Consider the following 16,920-nt stretch of genomic DNA (forward strand, 5'->3'; position numbering starts at 1 on the left):
GTGATTCCCATTGTAGCTAATTAGGCCTATTTCAGAGTTGTGTCTTGAAGGCCGTGCTAGAATTCTCTTGGTGCTCACATATCTTCTCTTCTCCCCCAGAGCCTGTGTGTGTCCCTGCCCCCAGGGCTGGCTGTCTCTGTGCTTAAAGCCATCTTCCAGGAGGTCCACGTACAGGTGAGTGATAACAATCGCTTTGGCATTCTCCTCTTTCTCCCAACCCTTAATGTAACTAGAATTAGATGGCAAAACAATATTGACTTCTAAGTTCTGAACTCTTTCGGGTCTTTGACCATGTTTATATACTATTTCTTGCTACTATATAAGGAGATAAAGGCATGCCATTATGTCTGACCTGTGTCCTCTTAAACCTAAAGAAAGTAAGGCATACAGCAGACAGGTTTTGGTTATTGGCCCCACTGCCATACTCCTGGGCCAATAGCCATATCCTTTCTCTCCATTTCCTCTTTGGTTCACCTTATACTGGTATAAGCACTGTCCACTTAGAGATTGTAGAGCAGGAAGTAGTTTTGTCAGCTGAGGCATTCTTTGAGGACTTTCTTAGCTTATTTCCTCTCTCTGCCACCCCCAAGTCCCTGCCACAGGTGGACCGACACACTGTCTATAGTATCATCACCAACTTCATGCGAACCCGGGAAGAAGGTAAGAGGCAGAGCTCTCTGGGAGATCTGAAAAGTGAGCACATCCTTTTTTCCCCCTCATTACCAGGACTCGTTTTAGCCTGAGGGTTATATAGAAGAGCCAATACTCTGAGAGAGAACGATAAAGGGAAACTGAGGGTCCACTCACTCCTCAGTAAAGGAACGGTAGAGTTTGAGCTGATGTTTTAAATTCTTACCTCTGTGACAGTGATATATTGTGGCACATCTGTTCTTCACTGAGTACTCTCTTGGAATAGGAAAACAGAAAGGGTCTTCTCTGGGAGGCAGGAAAGTGGGGGCAGTGATAGCAGAGGGAGCACACAGACCAGAAGAAAGCTCCAACTTTCTATCCCATGGGGCAGTAGTGACCTTGTTCTCTCCTCCTCAGAGCTCAAGGGCCTAGGAGCTGACTTCACCTTTGGCTTCATCCAGGTGATGGATGGGGAAAAGGATCCCCGTAATCTTCTGGTGGCCTTCCACATCGTCCATGACCTCATCTCCAGGGACTATAGCCTAGGTAAGTCCTTGTAGCTTTGAATTAGCTGGTTGGGCTTGTCAGATTAGTGAAGTTTATAAATCAACCTCATTCTTTCTCTGTTGCCTTAGGACCCTTTGTGGAGGAGTTGTTTGAAGTGACATCTTGTTACTTCCCTATTGACTTTACCCCTGTAAGTAGCACCTTTCATTCATTCATTCACTCAAATATTCATTGAGTGCCTGCTATGTGCCAGGCCCAGTTCTAGCCAATGAGGGCACAGCAATGAACAAAAAAGAGACAATCCCTGCCCATTTTAGTAAACTGGGAAGTGGAGAGAAGCATTTGCCATCAGAGGAAGGATTCAATTCACCAGGTATCTGGGGGGCTCCTGAAGCTGCTTAACAATGTACTTAGTGCTGAGGGCTACAGGATTGTAAAACATGATTTCTGCCCTTGGAGGTTGAAACATTTAAGTAACAGTATGAGATTATGGGACAAAACAAGTGGTATCATAGTTGTTCAGAGAAGACAGAGTTTCGTGTGAGCTAGAGTAGGCAGGAACTGACTTCGCAGATAAGATAGGATTTCAGTTGGTTTTTGAGGGATGCGTGGGATGTGATCCTGGAGTCCGAGGGGGCATCTCAGGCAATAGAAACAAACTGAAAAAACAAAGAAGACACAGTTGAGCACTGTATGTACAGGAGGTGTTTGCTCTGATCCCCTTGGACCTTCCTCCCACTTTGCGTCTTGATTTCCCTTCTATTTTCAAATAATGATGGTCTCATCACTGTATGGGGATGCATGGCTACGTGTACTGCAAGCATTAGTGCTTTGGAAGAAATGAGAGGAGTTATATCACAGCACACCAAAGAACATCTGAGTATTGACTCTCACTGCCTTTAATGTTACATGGCCATCTTTGCCATAGGGAATTTCTTACCAGGTTATTCCAGTTGACATCATGTTGCTTGGGACCACCTCTCTCCTGAAATTCTTTTTATCTCTTTTGTAAGCAGTATCCTTATTTCTAACTCAGAAGAGCTTAGGCCTTTGAAATCTTGAAAGCTCTTGGTTAGGCTACCAGGTTTCTGTTTTTGCTTTGTTTTATTTTGTGTGTGTTTGTTTTTGAGGAAGATTAGCCCTGAGCTAATCCTCTTTTTTTTTTTTTTTTTTTTTTTGCTGAGGAACATTGGCCCTGAGCTAACATCCGTGCCCATCTTCCTCCACTTTATATGTGGGACACCTGCCACAGCATGGCTTGATAAGTGGTGCATAGGTCCATGCCCAGGATCCAAACCAGCGAACCCTGGGCCGCCGAAGCAGAGCATGCTAACTTAACTGTTGCCACTGGGCAGGTCCCTGTTTTGTGTTTGTTTTGAAAAGATAATAGATGTACATGATTCAAAATCCAAAAGCTGCAAAAAGGGGAAAAATCTATCTACCATCAAATTTGTTTCTCTATTATCAACCAGTTTTATCAATTATGTCTATCTTACAAAGCTTTTTTTTGTTTGTTTTTTGTTTTTTTTTTCCTGCTTTATCTCTGCAAATCCCCCCTGGTACATAGTTGTATATATTAGCTGCAGGTCCTTCTAGTTGTGGCATGTGGGATGCCACCTCAGCGTGGCCTGACCAACGGCGCCGTGTCCGCGCCCAGGATCCGAACCAGCGAAACCCTGGGCTGTCGCAGCGGAGTGCGCAAACTTAACCACTAGGCCACTGGGCCGGCCCCTACAAAGCTTTTTCATAGATAAGCAGAAGCTTTACACCACCAATGGTAGCATGTATATATATGCACTTTTCCTGTACTTTGCCTTTTTTAATTTAACAGCTTATCTTGGAGAGTGTTCCATATCAGTATATAAATTAGCTCTTTATTCTTTATGGCTGTGTAATATTCCCTTGCATGAAAATACCTAATTCATTTCACTAGTCCTCTATAGGATAAAACTTGTTGCTAATCTTTTTCTGTTAAGAGCAATGTTGCAACTTACATACCCTGTACATGTATCATTTCACATATATATAGGTATAAGAGTAGGATAAATTCCTAAAAGTGGAATTACAGGGATATATGCATTTATAATTTTGGGGCAAAGAAGAGTATGTCATTCATTTTTTTTGAAAGGTAATACAGTGAGCATGAGTCAACTTTTAAAAGATAGAGAATTGAGCCTCTTTATATCACTTTACTGCCACTGCCCATTTTCCCTTTAAAGATAATCACTACTCCCAACTGCTTATATATTTTCTCAGAGATATTTTCGGAAAACAAGGTTATATATAATGATAGGAGAATTTCTCTTATTTGAGCAAATTTTTGTGTTATTTTCGGCACTGCAGTCTATGGAAAGCAGAAAATTCTTGTCAATTAAAATAGGACACCTGGCTCTAGTGTAATTATTTGCGTTAGAAATAGTCTCACGGTCTTATCAACCCATCTTGGCCACAGGCCATCCTCATAGTGAATCACATCTGTATAAGTGATGGCCCTCTGACTTTCACTATTCCTGTATGCTCACTCTAGAGCCGGGGTTAGTAAACTTTTTCTGTAAAGGGCCAATTAGTGACTGTTTTAGGCTTTGCGGGCCATATGGTCTGTGTTGCAGCTCCTCAACTCTGCTGTTCTAGCACAAAAACAACCAGAGACACTGGACTATGGTACGTGGCTATATTGCAATAAAACTTTATTTATGGACACAGAAATTTCATATAATTTTCATGGTCACAGATAATATTCTTCTTTGTTTTTTTTTCCTCCCCAACCATTTAAAAATGTAAAAACCATTTTTAACTTGACCATACAGTCTCAACTGTTTGCTTCCTAACTCTAATGCCCAATAGATATTGCATCTTCCTTCACCATCATCCTTGGGATTCCTTTATCCTTTCTCTTGGATCAGATCATCTATGTTCTTTGTTCATGTATTCCTCATTTTGTGGTTTACTGCCACATGTCAGTGATGCAAATCCTTCATTAGCTTCCTAAGTGTGTGTAAAGGAGGGAAAATTTTTTAGATCTTGTAAATCTAAAATATCTTCATTCTTTCCTCCCATTTATTGATAGTATGGATATAAAATTCAACAATGGAAATTCTTTTCCCCCAAGATTCTGAAGGCATTGCTACATTTACCTGTAGTTTTCAGTTGCTATGGAGAAGTCTAAATTCCTTCTGATTTGTAAATGTTTGTATTCACCTTTTTTCCTCCTTTCTGGAAGCTATTAAGGTTGATTTTGCCCCCAATATATTGAATTTTCACAATGATGTGTTTTCATGCATTGTATTGGGTACTTGGTAGGCCCTATCCGCCTGGAAATCATGTCCTTTGGTCCCAGGAAATGTTCTTGTATCCTTTCATTGATGATTTCTTCCCCTGTTTTCTCTGGTCCTTCTGTTTTAGAACTATTAATCTTTTGTTAGATCTCTGAATCTCTTACCTTTTCTTTCATATTTTCTACACCTTTTTGTTACTTTATAAGAGAATTCCACGATTTTATCTTTTCTACCAGTCAAAGTCCAGCCATGAAAACAGAAACCACTTTGCTATTTAAAACAAATAATTTAATGCAGGAAATTGTTTATACAAGTGATAGGAGAGGTGAAAAACCAAACAGGGATAGCAAGGCAACCCAGAGATTATCAAGAGCAGGAAGCCATTACCACCCTTAGGCTGGGGTGACAAACAAAAGAATTGATGTTATTGGACCCCAGGGGCTAAAAGTATCTAACAAAAACTGGAACCACAGTGGGCCTATGAGTGGGAACTGGAGCCATAGAGAAGATGCTGCCAATGCTGAAGACGCCAGCTGAATCAGAGGAATGAGAAGAAATACCCTGGCTTTTCTCTTCCTTCTGCCCTGCATTATTCTACAGGTGCCTCCCATTGGCTGATCCCAGGCCAGTATGGGAGCCTGGGAAATGCAGCCTGCAGTGGTCAGCCCAAGGCGTGGCTCTAAGGGCAGAAATGCCCAGGACTAGCATATCTCCCCATAATCCCTTCTTTGATTTTTGCTCATGTCTGCTTTCATGCTTTGAATTTCCAAGGGCCTTTTGTTGTTGTTATTGATGATCTTTGAATGTTTTTTGGTGTTTTGGTTTTTTTTTTATAGCATTCTGGTCTTATTTAATTCATGGATAAATTACTTTCTTTTTAAAAAATACCAATGATATATAATTTTTTAATATTTCTTCTCCCACATATGTGGTCTTTGTGTCCTCCAAGTTTTTTTCAATTTATTTTGGTCTCTATTTCTAGGTTAGATGCTTTCCTCAGATATCTGGTAATCTTGGGAGTTTGCACATATTTCAAAGTGAGGATTATAAAGTTGAGTGGGAGCTCTGAGCACATACAATGGGCTTGTTGCCTATGAGCTTCATTGTAGAGTGGCTTCCATGGACAGTTTGGGGAACCCCCAATGTATTCTTCCTCTTTGGCTAGTCAGGTTCTTCTAGAAAAAGACCTTAGATCTGCCTAGAGGGAGAAGTCTGGCTACAAGCACATGGGGCTAGAAAGGCTGCAAAATCTCAGCACTCAGTACCATATCAGTAAGACCTTCTTTTTTGTACATCACTCAAGCTCTCAACTGCATCTGCATCTCCAAGACTAGAGACCTCTGTCTTACCCTCTCCAGAGAGTTAAACCTCTGGATTCTACTGCAGTTGGGGAGGAGTTGGGAGGCAATCTAGGAGGTCAGATTGCTTCTCTAACCCCACTCCCAATCCCAAAGGTACGTGGTATGCCAATTGCAAAGCTTTTTGAGGACTATGCAGTGTATATGGGTAGTTATTCAGCTTTCCCTAGGCCTACTGAGGATTCTGTTGTCTTGGCTTTGCTAAGTCATTTTCTTCTTATCCATCTGCTTTTCATCTTCTAAAATTTTGTTGCCAACATCTCTTATCCTACTCTCTTCAACCTTTAGCTTTATGTCTTTAAAAAATAGAAAATCCCTTGGGGCTTGCCCCGTGGCTGAGTGGTTAAGTTCGCGCGCTCTGCTGCAGGCGGCCCAGTGTTTTCGTTGGTTCGAATCCTGGGCGCGGACATGGCACTGCTCATCAAACCACGCCGAGGCAGCATCCCACATGCCACAACTAAAAGGACCCACAACGAAGAATACACAACTATGTACCGGGGAGCTTTGAGGAGAAAAAGGAAAAAAATAAAATCTTTAAAAAAAAATAGAAAAGCCCTTTAACTATATTTTAATGGGCTTTCTAAAGAGGAAAAGGAAAATCTGATGCACGTTTTTAGTTTGCCCTCTTGACACAGAAACCATCAATGCTTTTTATATTGCCAGAATTACAACTTTTTATGAGGGTGAAAAAACAGAAATGTCTATCAAAGGAGGATTATTTAAATAAATTGCGGCTCAACCACACAATGAAATAGCATTAGCCACTAAAACTAATGTCATGAAAGAATAATTTAATGGCATGGGAAAATGTTCCTAATTTATTAAATGAAAATATAAATTACAAACCCTATGTACAAAACAATCACATTTTCTAAAAGTAGATGTATTTTAAAGGGAGGCAGTGTCTGCCAACACATAGTCATAATATATATACAGAGAAGAAAGTAATGTACCAGAAAGTTAATGGTGCTTATCTCTGAGTGGTGAGAAGATAGATCAGAGATAAACTGTTTGATCAGATAGAAAACAAATGCCAAAAAGACAAAAATTTCCAAGGAACATATAAGAGCAAGCATGTTTTCTTTTTTTTTTCTTTCAATTTTTTTTTTATTGAGTTATTGATAGGTTACAATCTTGTGAAATTTCAATTGTGCATTAATGTTTGTCAGTCAGGTTGTAGGTGCACCACTTCACCCTTTGTGCCCACCCCCCACCCCACCTTTCCCCTGGTATCCACTAAACTGTTCTTGGTCCATAATTTTAAATTCCTCATATGAGTGGAGTCATACACAGATTATCTTTCTCTCACTGGCAAGCATGTTTTCTTGCTGGAACCTCATATCATACTATTCTGCTAGATTAGGTATAAATATCACCCTATTCTGCAGGGTTGTCAGGTTCAAGCCTGTGTCCAAGAGTGGTTACACAAACCCATGGTCCTTCTCCCTTTTCCAGCCACCCAATGATCCCCATGGTATCCAGAGAGAAGATCTCATCCTGAGTCTTCGAGCTGTGCTGGCTTCTACACCACGATTTGCTGAGGTGGGTCTAGCCAAGATTAAGGTATGTAGCCTTAGCCCGTTGAAGTCTCTGAAGAAAGAACAGTAAAAACAGGGGGGAAAAGAAAGATCCAGTATATGTTTTAAGGTGTGACATCCTGCACATGTCTTCAGGCTTGTGTGGTAAGTAGAAAACTTTACCATCTCTTCCTTTAAAATAGTAATCTAGTCCCTATCTGGTGCTGTCTTTTGAAATCCTATAGCTTTGCCAACTAGCCCATTTTTCATGTCTCTGGAGATCTGGCCACATCTTGGCCAGAAAGTTGGCTTAGAGTCACAACTCCTGACTCAAGTGTAGCTCCTTAATGTAGCACCTACCCGTGGGGACTGATGCAGTAAGGACATGGTTGGCCTTGGTGTAGCTGCAACACTCCCCATGTTAGGCTTCAGTTCTTCCTTCTCTCCCACAGTTCTTGCTGCCCCTGCTGATTGAGAAAGTGGATTCCGAGATTCTGAGTGCCAAGCTGGATTCTCTGCAGACTCTGGTGAGTGATTTTTCTCCTTCTAGGGTCCAGCTGCCTTTAGACAAATTAGGGATGCTAAAGGATTATAGATTCTTGGAGAGCCAGGGAACATTTCAGTGGGCTTCAAAAGAGGGATACCTCGGATCTGGGCCTGTATGTTGATCTAAAGCCCCCAGCAGCAAATTATTTTGTCCTGTCATAACTGCATGGCAGCCAAGGAAAGGCTGACCAGGGCTCCCTCTTGATGCTTGTTCATTCGTCAGGCTGTGCTCTATTTTTCTGTGCCCTGGGTGGGACTGTTATAAAATCCTGCTGGTTTTTTTGCTGAGAGCCAGGCTCCTTCAGGTGCCATTACGCTGAGGTACCTGCATATCCTAGGAAGTCTAGTGTGTAGATAGCTGATACCTGCGTTTTCCTTGGCAGAATGCTTGCTGTTCTGTGTACGGACAGAAGGAACTGAAGGACTTCCTCCCCAGCCTTTGGGCTTCTGTCCGCAGGGAGGTGAGTGTTACTTAGATAAATTCACTACTGTTAACTCCCAGTTGTCAGGCATGAGGGGAAATAATACACCCTGTCCTTTTCCCTCTGTTGCTGTGCCTGGTTATTCAACAAGCAAGCAGTGGGGCACACTTCTAGTTGAATGAGAAGAGAGAGAGTTCCTACATGAGGGTCAGCTGCTTGGTGATGTAACTTGATCACTTTTGCACAGTGCCCACTTCTTGTCCTTCCATGGTAAGGAGCAGAGGTGATGACACCTATGGTACCGTACTGAATAGAGGGGGAGAGGAGGAGGCTTAGGGTAGGGGATCCCAATAGCCACTGCTCAAAGTTGGCATTCTGTTTCTCAAAATTATGTATATCAGTCCTGGTGAGAATACATTGGGTGAGAAGAAAGTCATTTGAGGGGTTAATTTTCATTGCTGTGCCCTAAAGGTTCTCAAACCCTCCCCTGCCTCCCCCAAAGGAAATAGGCAGTAGGTGGGTGGGGTATCACCTGGTGCAGGCTCACCTCAGTAGCCATGGGATCCCTCCCTGACAGGTGTTCCAGACAGCAAGTGAGCGGGTGGAGGCCGAGGGCTTAGCGGCCCTCCACTCCCTGACTGCCTGTTTGTCTCGCTCTGTGCTGAGGGCTGATGCTGAGGACCTCCTGGACTCCTTCCTTAGCAACATTCTACAGGGTAATGGGGCCATGGGAGCCAGAGAGGGCAGTGAGCACACTAGAGAGAAATTCCTTAAGGGCTGATGACCTTTCATGTGTAGCCCCCCATGTTCAGTGATTTGAGGGCTGGAGCCCTACTTGAAAACAATTTGAGTGGTAAGTGCTAGCAAACCGCCCAGGTCTCAGTTCTCCCATTTATATGGACTATGGGGCTCAGGCCATGCTTGGCCTGCGCCCAGGCCTGTGATGTGCTGCCTCTCTAGACTGCAGGCACCATCTGTGTGAACCGGACATGAAATTGGTGTGGCCTAGTGCCAAACTGCTGCAGGCTGCTGCAGGTGCCTCTGCCCGGGCCTGTGACCACATCACCAGCAACGTGCTGCCTTTACTGCTGGAACAGTTCCACAAACACAGTCAGGTAAGAGAGCAGGATCTTTTGAGGAAATGATGGTGCCTCTTGCTAGGGTCCCTTTCTCACAGAGAGAGAGAGCGCTAAGTGTTGAGCCTGGGCCTCAATAGTAGATGCTGGGTTTTGCTCCCACTAGCTGCTGCTGGTTCTCTTATTCACTCTTTTCCTGACACTCTTACATAAAAGGATAGTTCTCCCCACTTCCAGAGTAGCAGGATTGAAATCCTTTAAAATATTCTTTGACTCCAGTACCCCTTAAAACATTACAGAGCAACCAGCGGCGGACGATTCTTGAAATGATCCTGGGTTTCTTGAAGCTGCAACAGAAATGGAGCTGTGAAGACAAGGGTGAGGTCACCTTCCAGATGTGGTATTCTGGGGGCTGCTGAGTACTGAAGCCGATGAAGGAGGGAAGGCAGAGTGCCGTGGAGAAGTAGTCTAGAACAGTGGTCCTGTCGTTCCAAGGTTTAGCATAAGAACGCTTAATGGATGAGACCTCTGTTTTTTTCCCAGTGTACTTCCTGAACACCCAATGGATTAAGCTCTTTCAATCTGCCCCAAGTTGTCTTTGCCTGACTGCTGAGTCAGGGCTTTCCTCTAACCTGGACTCTGTCTCTCCCTAGACGAAAGGCCTCTGAGTGGCTTCAAGGACCAACTGTGCTCACTGGTATTCATGGCCCTGACAGACCCCAACACGCAGCTTCAGCTTGTTGGTATCCGTACACTCACAGTCCTGGGTGCCCAGCCAGGTACACTTAAGGGAGAGAGAAAAGATAGGGGTATTGGTCCTTTCCTTGCAATTTTCTATCTTAAATGAAGAGCAGTCTTAATTTTCTAGTTCTCACTACAACTCTGGTTGACTTGGGATTTCTAATAGGACTTTTGGAAAGGCTGTGGTGGCTGCAGGGGAAGATAAGGTTTGTTTGCCCTTTTAACACAGGTCTCCTGTCATCCGGGGACTTAGAGCTGGCAGTGGGTCATCTATACAGACTGAGCTTCCTGGAGGAGGAGTCCCAGAGTTGGTGAGAATCTAAAGCAGTGACATAGAGCCAGCTGTTCCCTGCCTCTGTGTTGGCAGCAACAGAACCAGCAAGGATGGACCAGGGCTCTGTGCTTCTGACCCTTGGCTCTCCCTAGGGGAGGTGGGCCCTGTGCTTGACTCTGGGTGCTAACCTGTTGGAGATGTGGGACTGCTGTCTCTTTTCTTGGGCATTAAGAAGCTCTGTCCAACTTAGTAGTGTAGGAACTTGAGTCCTGCTTTTCAGTAAGGCAGCCTCAGGAGCCCACACTCCTGAATCTGCCTAATGGCAGGCCTAGGCAAGAGAACAGTGGGCTAAGGCTTAGCTAATGCTCCTTTGCCCTGTGCCCCCAGCAGGGTAGCAGCACTGGAAGCATCAGGTACCCTGGCCACTCTCTACCCTCTGGCCTTCAGCAGCCACCTAGTGCCCAAGCTTGCTGAGGAGCTGTGCTTAGGTATGTGCCTCGGGTCTTCTGTGGCCTGCTCCTTCCTAGAGAGGCTTGGGGACATTCATGCTTGCCATCACACAGTAAAACTTTGTCTCCTGGGCTGCTTTCAGGGGAGTCAGATTTGGCCAGAGGGGATGGGCCCACCAAACACTCCCAGCATCTATGCTGTCTCCAAGCCTTGTCGGCTGTATCAACACATCCCAGCCTTGTCAAGGAGACTCTGCCTCTGCTGCTGCAGCATCTCTGCCAGATGAACAAAGGTAACTACCAAGAATCATCATCAAAGAGCTGGGCTGAATGGGGAGCTGTAGTCAAGCTTGGAGTTGATGCCTTTAAGGCAGTGGTTCCAATGGCAGCTATCCATGAGAGTCACATGGGAACTTTTAAATAAAATATTGATGCCTAGGCCTCACTGAGTCCAACTAAATCAGTCTCTGAGGAGGGATGGGATTTTGGCAACAGTAAGAGCGCTGCCCATGTGATTTGAATGTGGAACCAGAATTGAAAAGCACCACTCTCAGGCCATGCTACTCAAAATATGGTCCATCAGTCAGCAGCATGGGCATCATCTGGGAGCTTGTTAGAAGTGCAAAGTCTCAGGCCTCACTGATCAGAATCTGCATTTTAACAGGAACTCCAGGTAACTGGTACACACATGCTGGTTTGAGAAGCACTGCTCCGAGGCATAAGTGACAGGCTTCTGCGTGCTCACTCACCACGGCCCTCACTAATTTCCTAAGCTCCCTGCTTTGCACTGCCCGGCCCTTGTGGTGGAGCCACTCAACAGTGGATGGTCTGCTGTTACATGGTAGAAAGAACACTGGCCTCTGAGTGTGGCCTGGGATTGATTCCTGAACTTTGCACTTAGTGTCACCCTGGAAAAACCACTGGTAGTTTTCATTGAGCCCCCACATCCTCCTCTATAAAATGGGGGAAATGATACTTCTAGGATTATGAAAAATGAGAAAATGTACGTGAATGCTTCTGTTGCAGAGCCTAGCACAGAGCAGGTCTCCACTGTGAAGTGTGAATAGATGAACAAGAACATCCAAGAGAATAAAATGACTTGGTTCTTTAATAAGACACTCTTGGTCTCTTTAGTCACTCATCTTTGACTGTTCTTCCCATCTGCGCTAACTGAAATACCTGGAAGTGCTTTTGAGAAAACCTTACAGAGAACACTTTCTCACCACACAGGGAATATGGCTGCAGGACCGAATGAAGTTATTGCTGTCTGTCAAAGCCTCCAGCAGGTGGCAGAAAAATGCCAGCTGGACCCCGAGAGCTGCTGGTATTTCCATCAGACAGCTATACCTTGCCTGCTTGCCTTGGCTGTGCAGGCTTCCATGCCAGGTAACTTTCTCCATCTCCCCTCCTACTCCTCCACTGGACCTCAGCCTTCCACCAGTGTTGACCAGCACTGCCACCTTTGGGGTACCGCTGGTATTGCATTTTGTACCATCAGAGGCTTACTTTGAATCCTTTGTCCCCAAATTGAGGTTTCACTTTAAGCAAAGGGTGCAGACCTGACCAGTGGCAGGAACCAAAATCCATTACTGTTAGCAATGCTCAAAAGGATGCACACCTTTCTTCCCTTTAATTACTATGTAAATAGTTTAGTTAGAATTAGGTTCTGAATCAAGCACACCTGGTTGGGCTTCATCTTCAACTCCACCACTTACTTAGGTGAAGATATTTAGCCTTTCTAAGCCCGTTTCCTCACTTGTAAGGGGGGAGATAAAGAGAAATATCTCTATCACAGGGCATTTGGTAAGGATGAAATAAGATAATGCATAGTGCCTGGGAACACAGTATGTATAGTAAATCAATGTATGGTAGCTGCTATAATAAGGACCTATGAAGATAAATCCATGTAATCTCTAAGTTTTTGAAGACTTTAACGTAACTATTTCTGATGTTAAGAACGTTCATATTAGCTAGCCTTATTTTCCATTGTTGCCCAGGCTAAGGACTGTACACAGAGTTCTTGAGAGCTCTCTGTGGCCCATGTTTGACCACTCCTGTTTCTGGTGCCTTGCTGGTTCTCAGGGCTACAGCAGTACTAGGGAACAGGTTAGGAACTGCTGATCTTGTGTCATGATGATCTGAACCACAGTCAAGGCCTTGTGATTGTGTGTGTGTTGTTTTGATCTTGCAGGGAAGGAACACTCAGTTCTGAGAAAAGTGCTGTTGGAGGATGAGGTCTTGGCCGCCATGGTATCTGTCATTGGCACTGCCACCACACACTTGAGCCCTGAGTGAGTATAATCATGGATGTGGCTTGATCCCAGAAAGGACGGCAGTCTTGGGAAGAAGGAGCAGACAGCTGCTTCCTGAGCTGTCCTTTTCCCCAGCATCAAATGTGGAGGCAGTTATTCGTTCTCTAAGTTTTGCTGGCAAAAGAGGAAGGGGCTTTTAGCACCATGGACTGTGGGGGTGGGTGGACCACGGACTAATGTAGCTGCAGATGTGCAGAAGAATCGCCTGTGGAGCAATTTTTAACTATACATTTTCTCTCTAGATTGTAAGCTTCCAGGAGAACAGGGACTTGGTCTGGTTCACTGCTGTATCACCAGGGCCTAAAATGGGAACGGTTCCTGGCATATAACATGTGCTGAATTAATATTTGTTGAATGCATGAATGACCACGCTCAGGCCCGTTGACTCAATGACTCTATTGGGAACCCCAGGGCTGCTTTAGAACCCTGGCTCCTTGGTGATATCTAGTGCTCTACCCTCAGCTTAGCTGCCCAGAGTGTCACCCGCATTGTGCCCCTCTTCTTGGATGGCAACATCTCCTTTCTGCCTGAAAACAGCTTCCCTTGCAGATTCCAGCCATTCCAGGTGAGGGTCTGATGGATCAGATGGGGAAGAATACTGGGACTTCTGTCCTTCCAATTTGTAGGGCTAATCTGGGATGAGTATTGGGGCAGACAAGCCTATTGCTGGCAGGACAGGCTCTAGGGCTCTTTTTCCTTTGTAGGATGGCTCCTCAGGGCAGAGGCGGCTGGTTGCACTGCTTATGGCCTTTGTCTGCTCCCTGCCTCGAAATGTAAGTGGGCACATTTGAGGAGTACTCTAGTTTAACCCTGACAAGGGGATGTGGGTCCCAGGTGACTTCTGGGCTGAAATTTGTCACAGGCTAAGCTGATCTGCTCTCCCCACTGGAGAATTTAGTTCTTGTCCATCCTGGCCCCTGCTGCCACTTTCTGCTGTCTCTCTTAGAGTTCAGGTGTTCTCTGGGTTCCTTACACGGCCAGGTTTTCTGCAGGTGGAAATCCCTCAGCTGAACCAACTCATGCGGGAGCTTTTAGAGCTGAGCTGCTGCGACAGCTGCCCCTTCTCCTCTACCGCCGCTGCCAAGTGTTTTGCAGGACTCCTCAACAAGCACCCTGCAGGTACTAGAATGAGGCTGCAGGTCGGAGCCTCCCTGATTCAACTACCGATGAATCTTGAAGTTCAGTCCTCCGCCTCTTTAAAAGTGTTCTATCTAGTTGTGTCATCCTACTCCCTACAGGAAGCTATTTGGGATAATTCTTTAGTAGAAGTAGACAGCTCTTTTCGAATGCCAGCACTCATGCATCATGAGAACACCAGGGTCTCACACTGGTGTGCTAGAGCTGAGTGGGCAAAGTCCACAGCCAAAATGATATTGTTCTTTTCTAATGGCTTCTCAGGGAGCTCTGCATTTAAATGATTTACATCCTTCGTTGTTAAAGGAAAAACATGTAGCCTTCGTACCAACATTTCCTCCCTCCTCTTTAGGGCAACAGCTGGATGAATTCCTACAGCTGGCTGTGGACAAAGTGGAGGCTGGGCTGGGCTCTGGGCCCTGTCGTACTCAGGCCTTCACATTGCTTCTCTGGGTAAGGAGTTGGAATGGATTCTGGCTAGAGAGAGACAATTATGTCTGGTTAAATAAAATTTTTCCATTTGACCTTGAACCGTAAGCATACTTCTTTGACTGCCATGCCCTGACTGTTCTCTTCTAATTACAGGTAACAAAGGCCCTACTGCTCAGATATCATCCTCTCAGCTCCTGCCTTACAGACCGGGTAAATCCATTCTGGAGACAGGAGAACCTAGGACCTAAACAGGAACTTCCTGTTGATCCTTTTCCTCCTAGTAACAACTGCCATTCTCCTCTGGGTATTTAAGATTCTTCTCCCCTGATGTACCTCAAAGGCTCCTTTTTCTCCAGCTCATGGGGCTCCTGAGTGATCCAGAACTAGGCCCAGCAGCAGCTGATGGCTTCTCTCTGCTCATGTCTGACTGCACTGATGTGTTGACTCGTGCTGGCCATGCTGAAGTGAGGATCATGTTCCGCCAGCGGTTCTTCACAGATAATGTGCCTGCTTTGGTCCAGGGCTTCCATGCTGCTCCCCAAGGTGAGGAGTCTAAAAGAAAGGCCCCAGAATGTAGACCTCTCCTTTGCTCAGGCCACATTCTCCAAAATAATTCAGGACCTCAATGCTTGTTTCCAGATTCTTGTCCCACTCTTTCCCTTTCTTGGGCATATCTTACTTATTCTGAGCTTGAGGGGCCTGGGCATATCTTGCTTATTCTGAGCTTGAGGGGCCTTTTTTTCCTAACCACTTTGTAGGCTGATGTCGCAACTTTATGAGGGATTAGAGTCGAATTCTCAAGCTGTACATTTGTGCAGTTTCTCCCAATCTTTTCCATTTTTTACAGATGTGAAGCCAAATTACCTGAAGGGTCTGTCTCACGTACTTAACAGGCTGCCTAAGCCTGTGCTCTTGCCAGAGCTGCCCACGGTAAGCCTTGCAGTCAGAGCCTCTAAGCAAGGGACCAAGTCATTGTTCCCCAGCTGGGGCTAGAAAGGGGAGGAGGAGAACCAGGCTCATCACCTATGTGGTCATCCCCACTTTTCCTGTGCCCCCTTAGCTGCTTTCCTTGCTGCTGGAGGCCCTGTCCTGCCCCGACTCTGTGGTCCAGCTCTCCACCCTCAGCTGCCTTCAGCCTCTTCTATTGGAAGCACCCCAAGTCATGAGTCTTCACATTGACACCCTCGTCACCAAGTTCCTGAACCTCAGCTCTAGCCCTTCCATGGTGTGTTGAGCCCCAACAACTCTTGGACACCTACGTCTCTCCTTCATGGGTCTCCCCTCACCTCCTTGTGGTTGTGTTCCAGGCTGTCCGGATTGCCGCACTGCAGTGTATGCATGCTCTCACTCGCCTGCCCACCCCTGTGGTGAGTACCTCAGATGTCCCTCTCTGACCTGAAAACTTAGAAGAGCCAGAGAAGTACCTTTTTGCCATAGTCAAGTGGGACTGGCCGCCCTGCTGTGTGACTCACGTATGAACTGCAAGGTACGGATAGGCAGGGGTTGCCTGACTACCCTATAATTGAATGGCCATCCTACCACATAGCATACGTTGGAATCACTAAAGAATAGGAAGAATATTAGTTGTAGAGTCAGAGAAGCAGCTTTAGGTAGCCTTGATTGAGCAAAGCTAAGATTAACTCTTCTAACTCCACAGCTGCTGCCATACAAACCACAGGTGATCCGGGCCCTAGCCAAACCCTTGGATGACAAGAAGAGACTGGTGCGCAAGGAAGCAGTGTCAGCCAGGGGAGAATGGTGAGTTTTTAGGTCATGGGGAGAGAGGGGATTAAAATGAGCCTTACCACTAACGCTGCCAACATTCTTCTTGCCTACAGGTTTCTGCTGGGGAGCCCTGGTAGCTGAGCCCTCTGTCCTGGCCTAGACTGTTCTGACAGACAATCTTACCTAGAATTACTAACTATTGAGCCATCTTGCCCAGGGCAGGGAGACCACCGGCCTTTGATTGCCTTTCCCACGGACACGGCACAAATGCTGGGCCTCTGTTGCATGGCTGTCCAAGAAACATAGGAATCCTGATTTCTAATGAATTTGTGAAGTAACTGAGTGTGAGACCACTTGTATTTGAGGAAAGATCTTGGTCTTGGGGCTCTTCCATTTATGTGTCAGGAAAAGGGCGATATGCTGCTGAGGGGTTAATGCTGATGCGTGTGGCCCTGAGGACCAGGGATGGTGGGTGTTGTGTACCTGCTGGAGAATAAAGATTTCTTTTGGTAATGGGCTTTT

General features: G+C 45.5%; 1 protein-coding gene across 5 annotated transcripts in view; it reads left to right on the plus strand.

Annotated features, from left to right (window-relative positions):
* MMS19 (MMS19 homolog, cytosolic iron-sulfur assembly component) overlaps positions 1–16,911 on the plus strand; it is a 31,004-nt gene extending 14,093 nt beyond the window's left edge. The window contains exons 5-31 of one of the 5 annotated variants that reach the window (XM_008531839.2): positions 100–174; positions 591–660; positions 1,048–1,176; positions 1,266–1,327; positions 7,226–7,312; positions 7,740–7,814; positions 8,217–8,294; positions 8,833–8,971; positions 9,216–9,370; positions 9,631–9,709; positions 9,985–10,110; positions 10,302–10,383; positions 10,734–10,834; positions 10,939–11,088; positions 12,026–12,181; positions 12,987–13,086; positions 13,570–13,672; positions 13,812–13,880; positions 14,100–14,226; positions 14,594–14,694; positions 14,827–14,883; positions 15,030–15,216; positions 15,521–15,603; positions 15,734–15,898; positions 15,981–16,040; positions 16,331–16,431; positions 16,512–16,911. In XM_008531839.2, coding sequence (XP_008530061.1) covers positions 100–174; positions 591–660; positions 1,048–1,176; positions 1,266–1,327; positions 7,226–7,312; positions 7,740–7,814; positions 8,217–8,294; positions 8,833–8,971; positions 9,216–9,370; positions 9,631–9,709; positions 9,985–10,110; positions 10,302–10,383; positions 10,734–10,834; positions 10,939–11,088; positions 12,026–12,181; positions 12,987–13,086; positions 13,570–13,672; positions 13,812–13,880; positions 14,100–14,226; positions 14,594–14,694; positions 14,827–14,883; positions 15,030–15,216; positions 15,521–15,603; positions 15,734–15,898; positions 15,981–16,040; positions 16,331–16,431; positions 16,512–16,539 — 2,745 coding nt within the window. In that variant the 3' untranslated portion in view covers positions 16,540–16,911. The remainder of the gene's footprint in view (positions 1–99; positions 175–590; positions 661–1,047; positions 1,177–1,265; positions 1,328–7,225; positions 7,313–7,739; positions 7,815–8,216; positions 8,295–8,832; positions 8,972–9,215; positions 9,371–9,630; positions 9,710–9,984; positions 10,111–10,301; positions 10,384–10,733; positions 10,835–10,938; positions 11,089–12,025; positions 12,182–12,986; positions 13,087–13,569; positions 13,673–13,811; positions 13,881–14,099; positions 14,227–14,593; positions 14,695–14,826; positions 14,884–15,029; positions 15,217–15,520; positions 15,604–15,733; positions 15,899–15,980; positions 16,041–16,330; positions 16,432–16,511) is intronic. The other 4 variants (XM_008531840.2, XM_070559858.1, XM_008531841.2 and 1 more) reach the window with 4 other exon arrangements.
* Positions 16,912–16,920: the final 9 nt, after the last annotated feature.

The sequence above is a fragment of the Equus przewalskii genome, chromosome 1, assembly GCF_037783145.1.
Source record: "Equus przewalskii isolate Varuska chromosome 1, EquPr2, whole genome shotgun sequence".
NCBI lineage: Eukaryota > Metazoa > Chordata > Mammalia > Perissodactyla > Equidae > Equus > Equus przewalskii.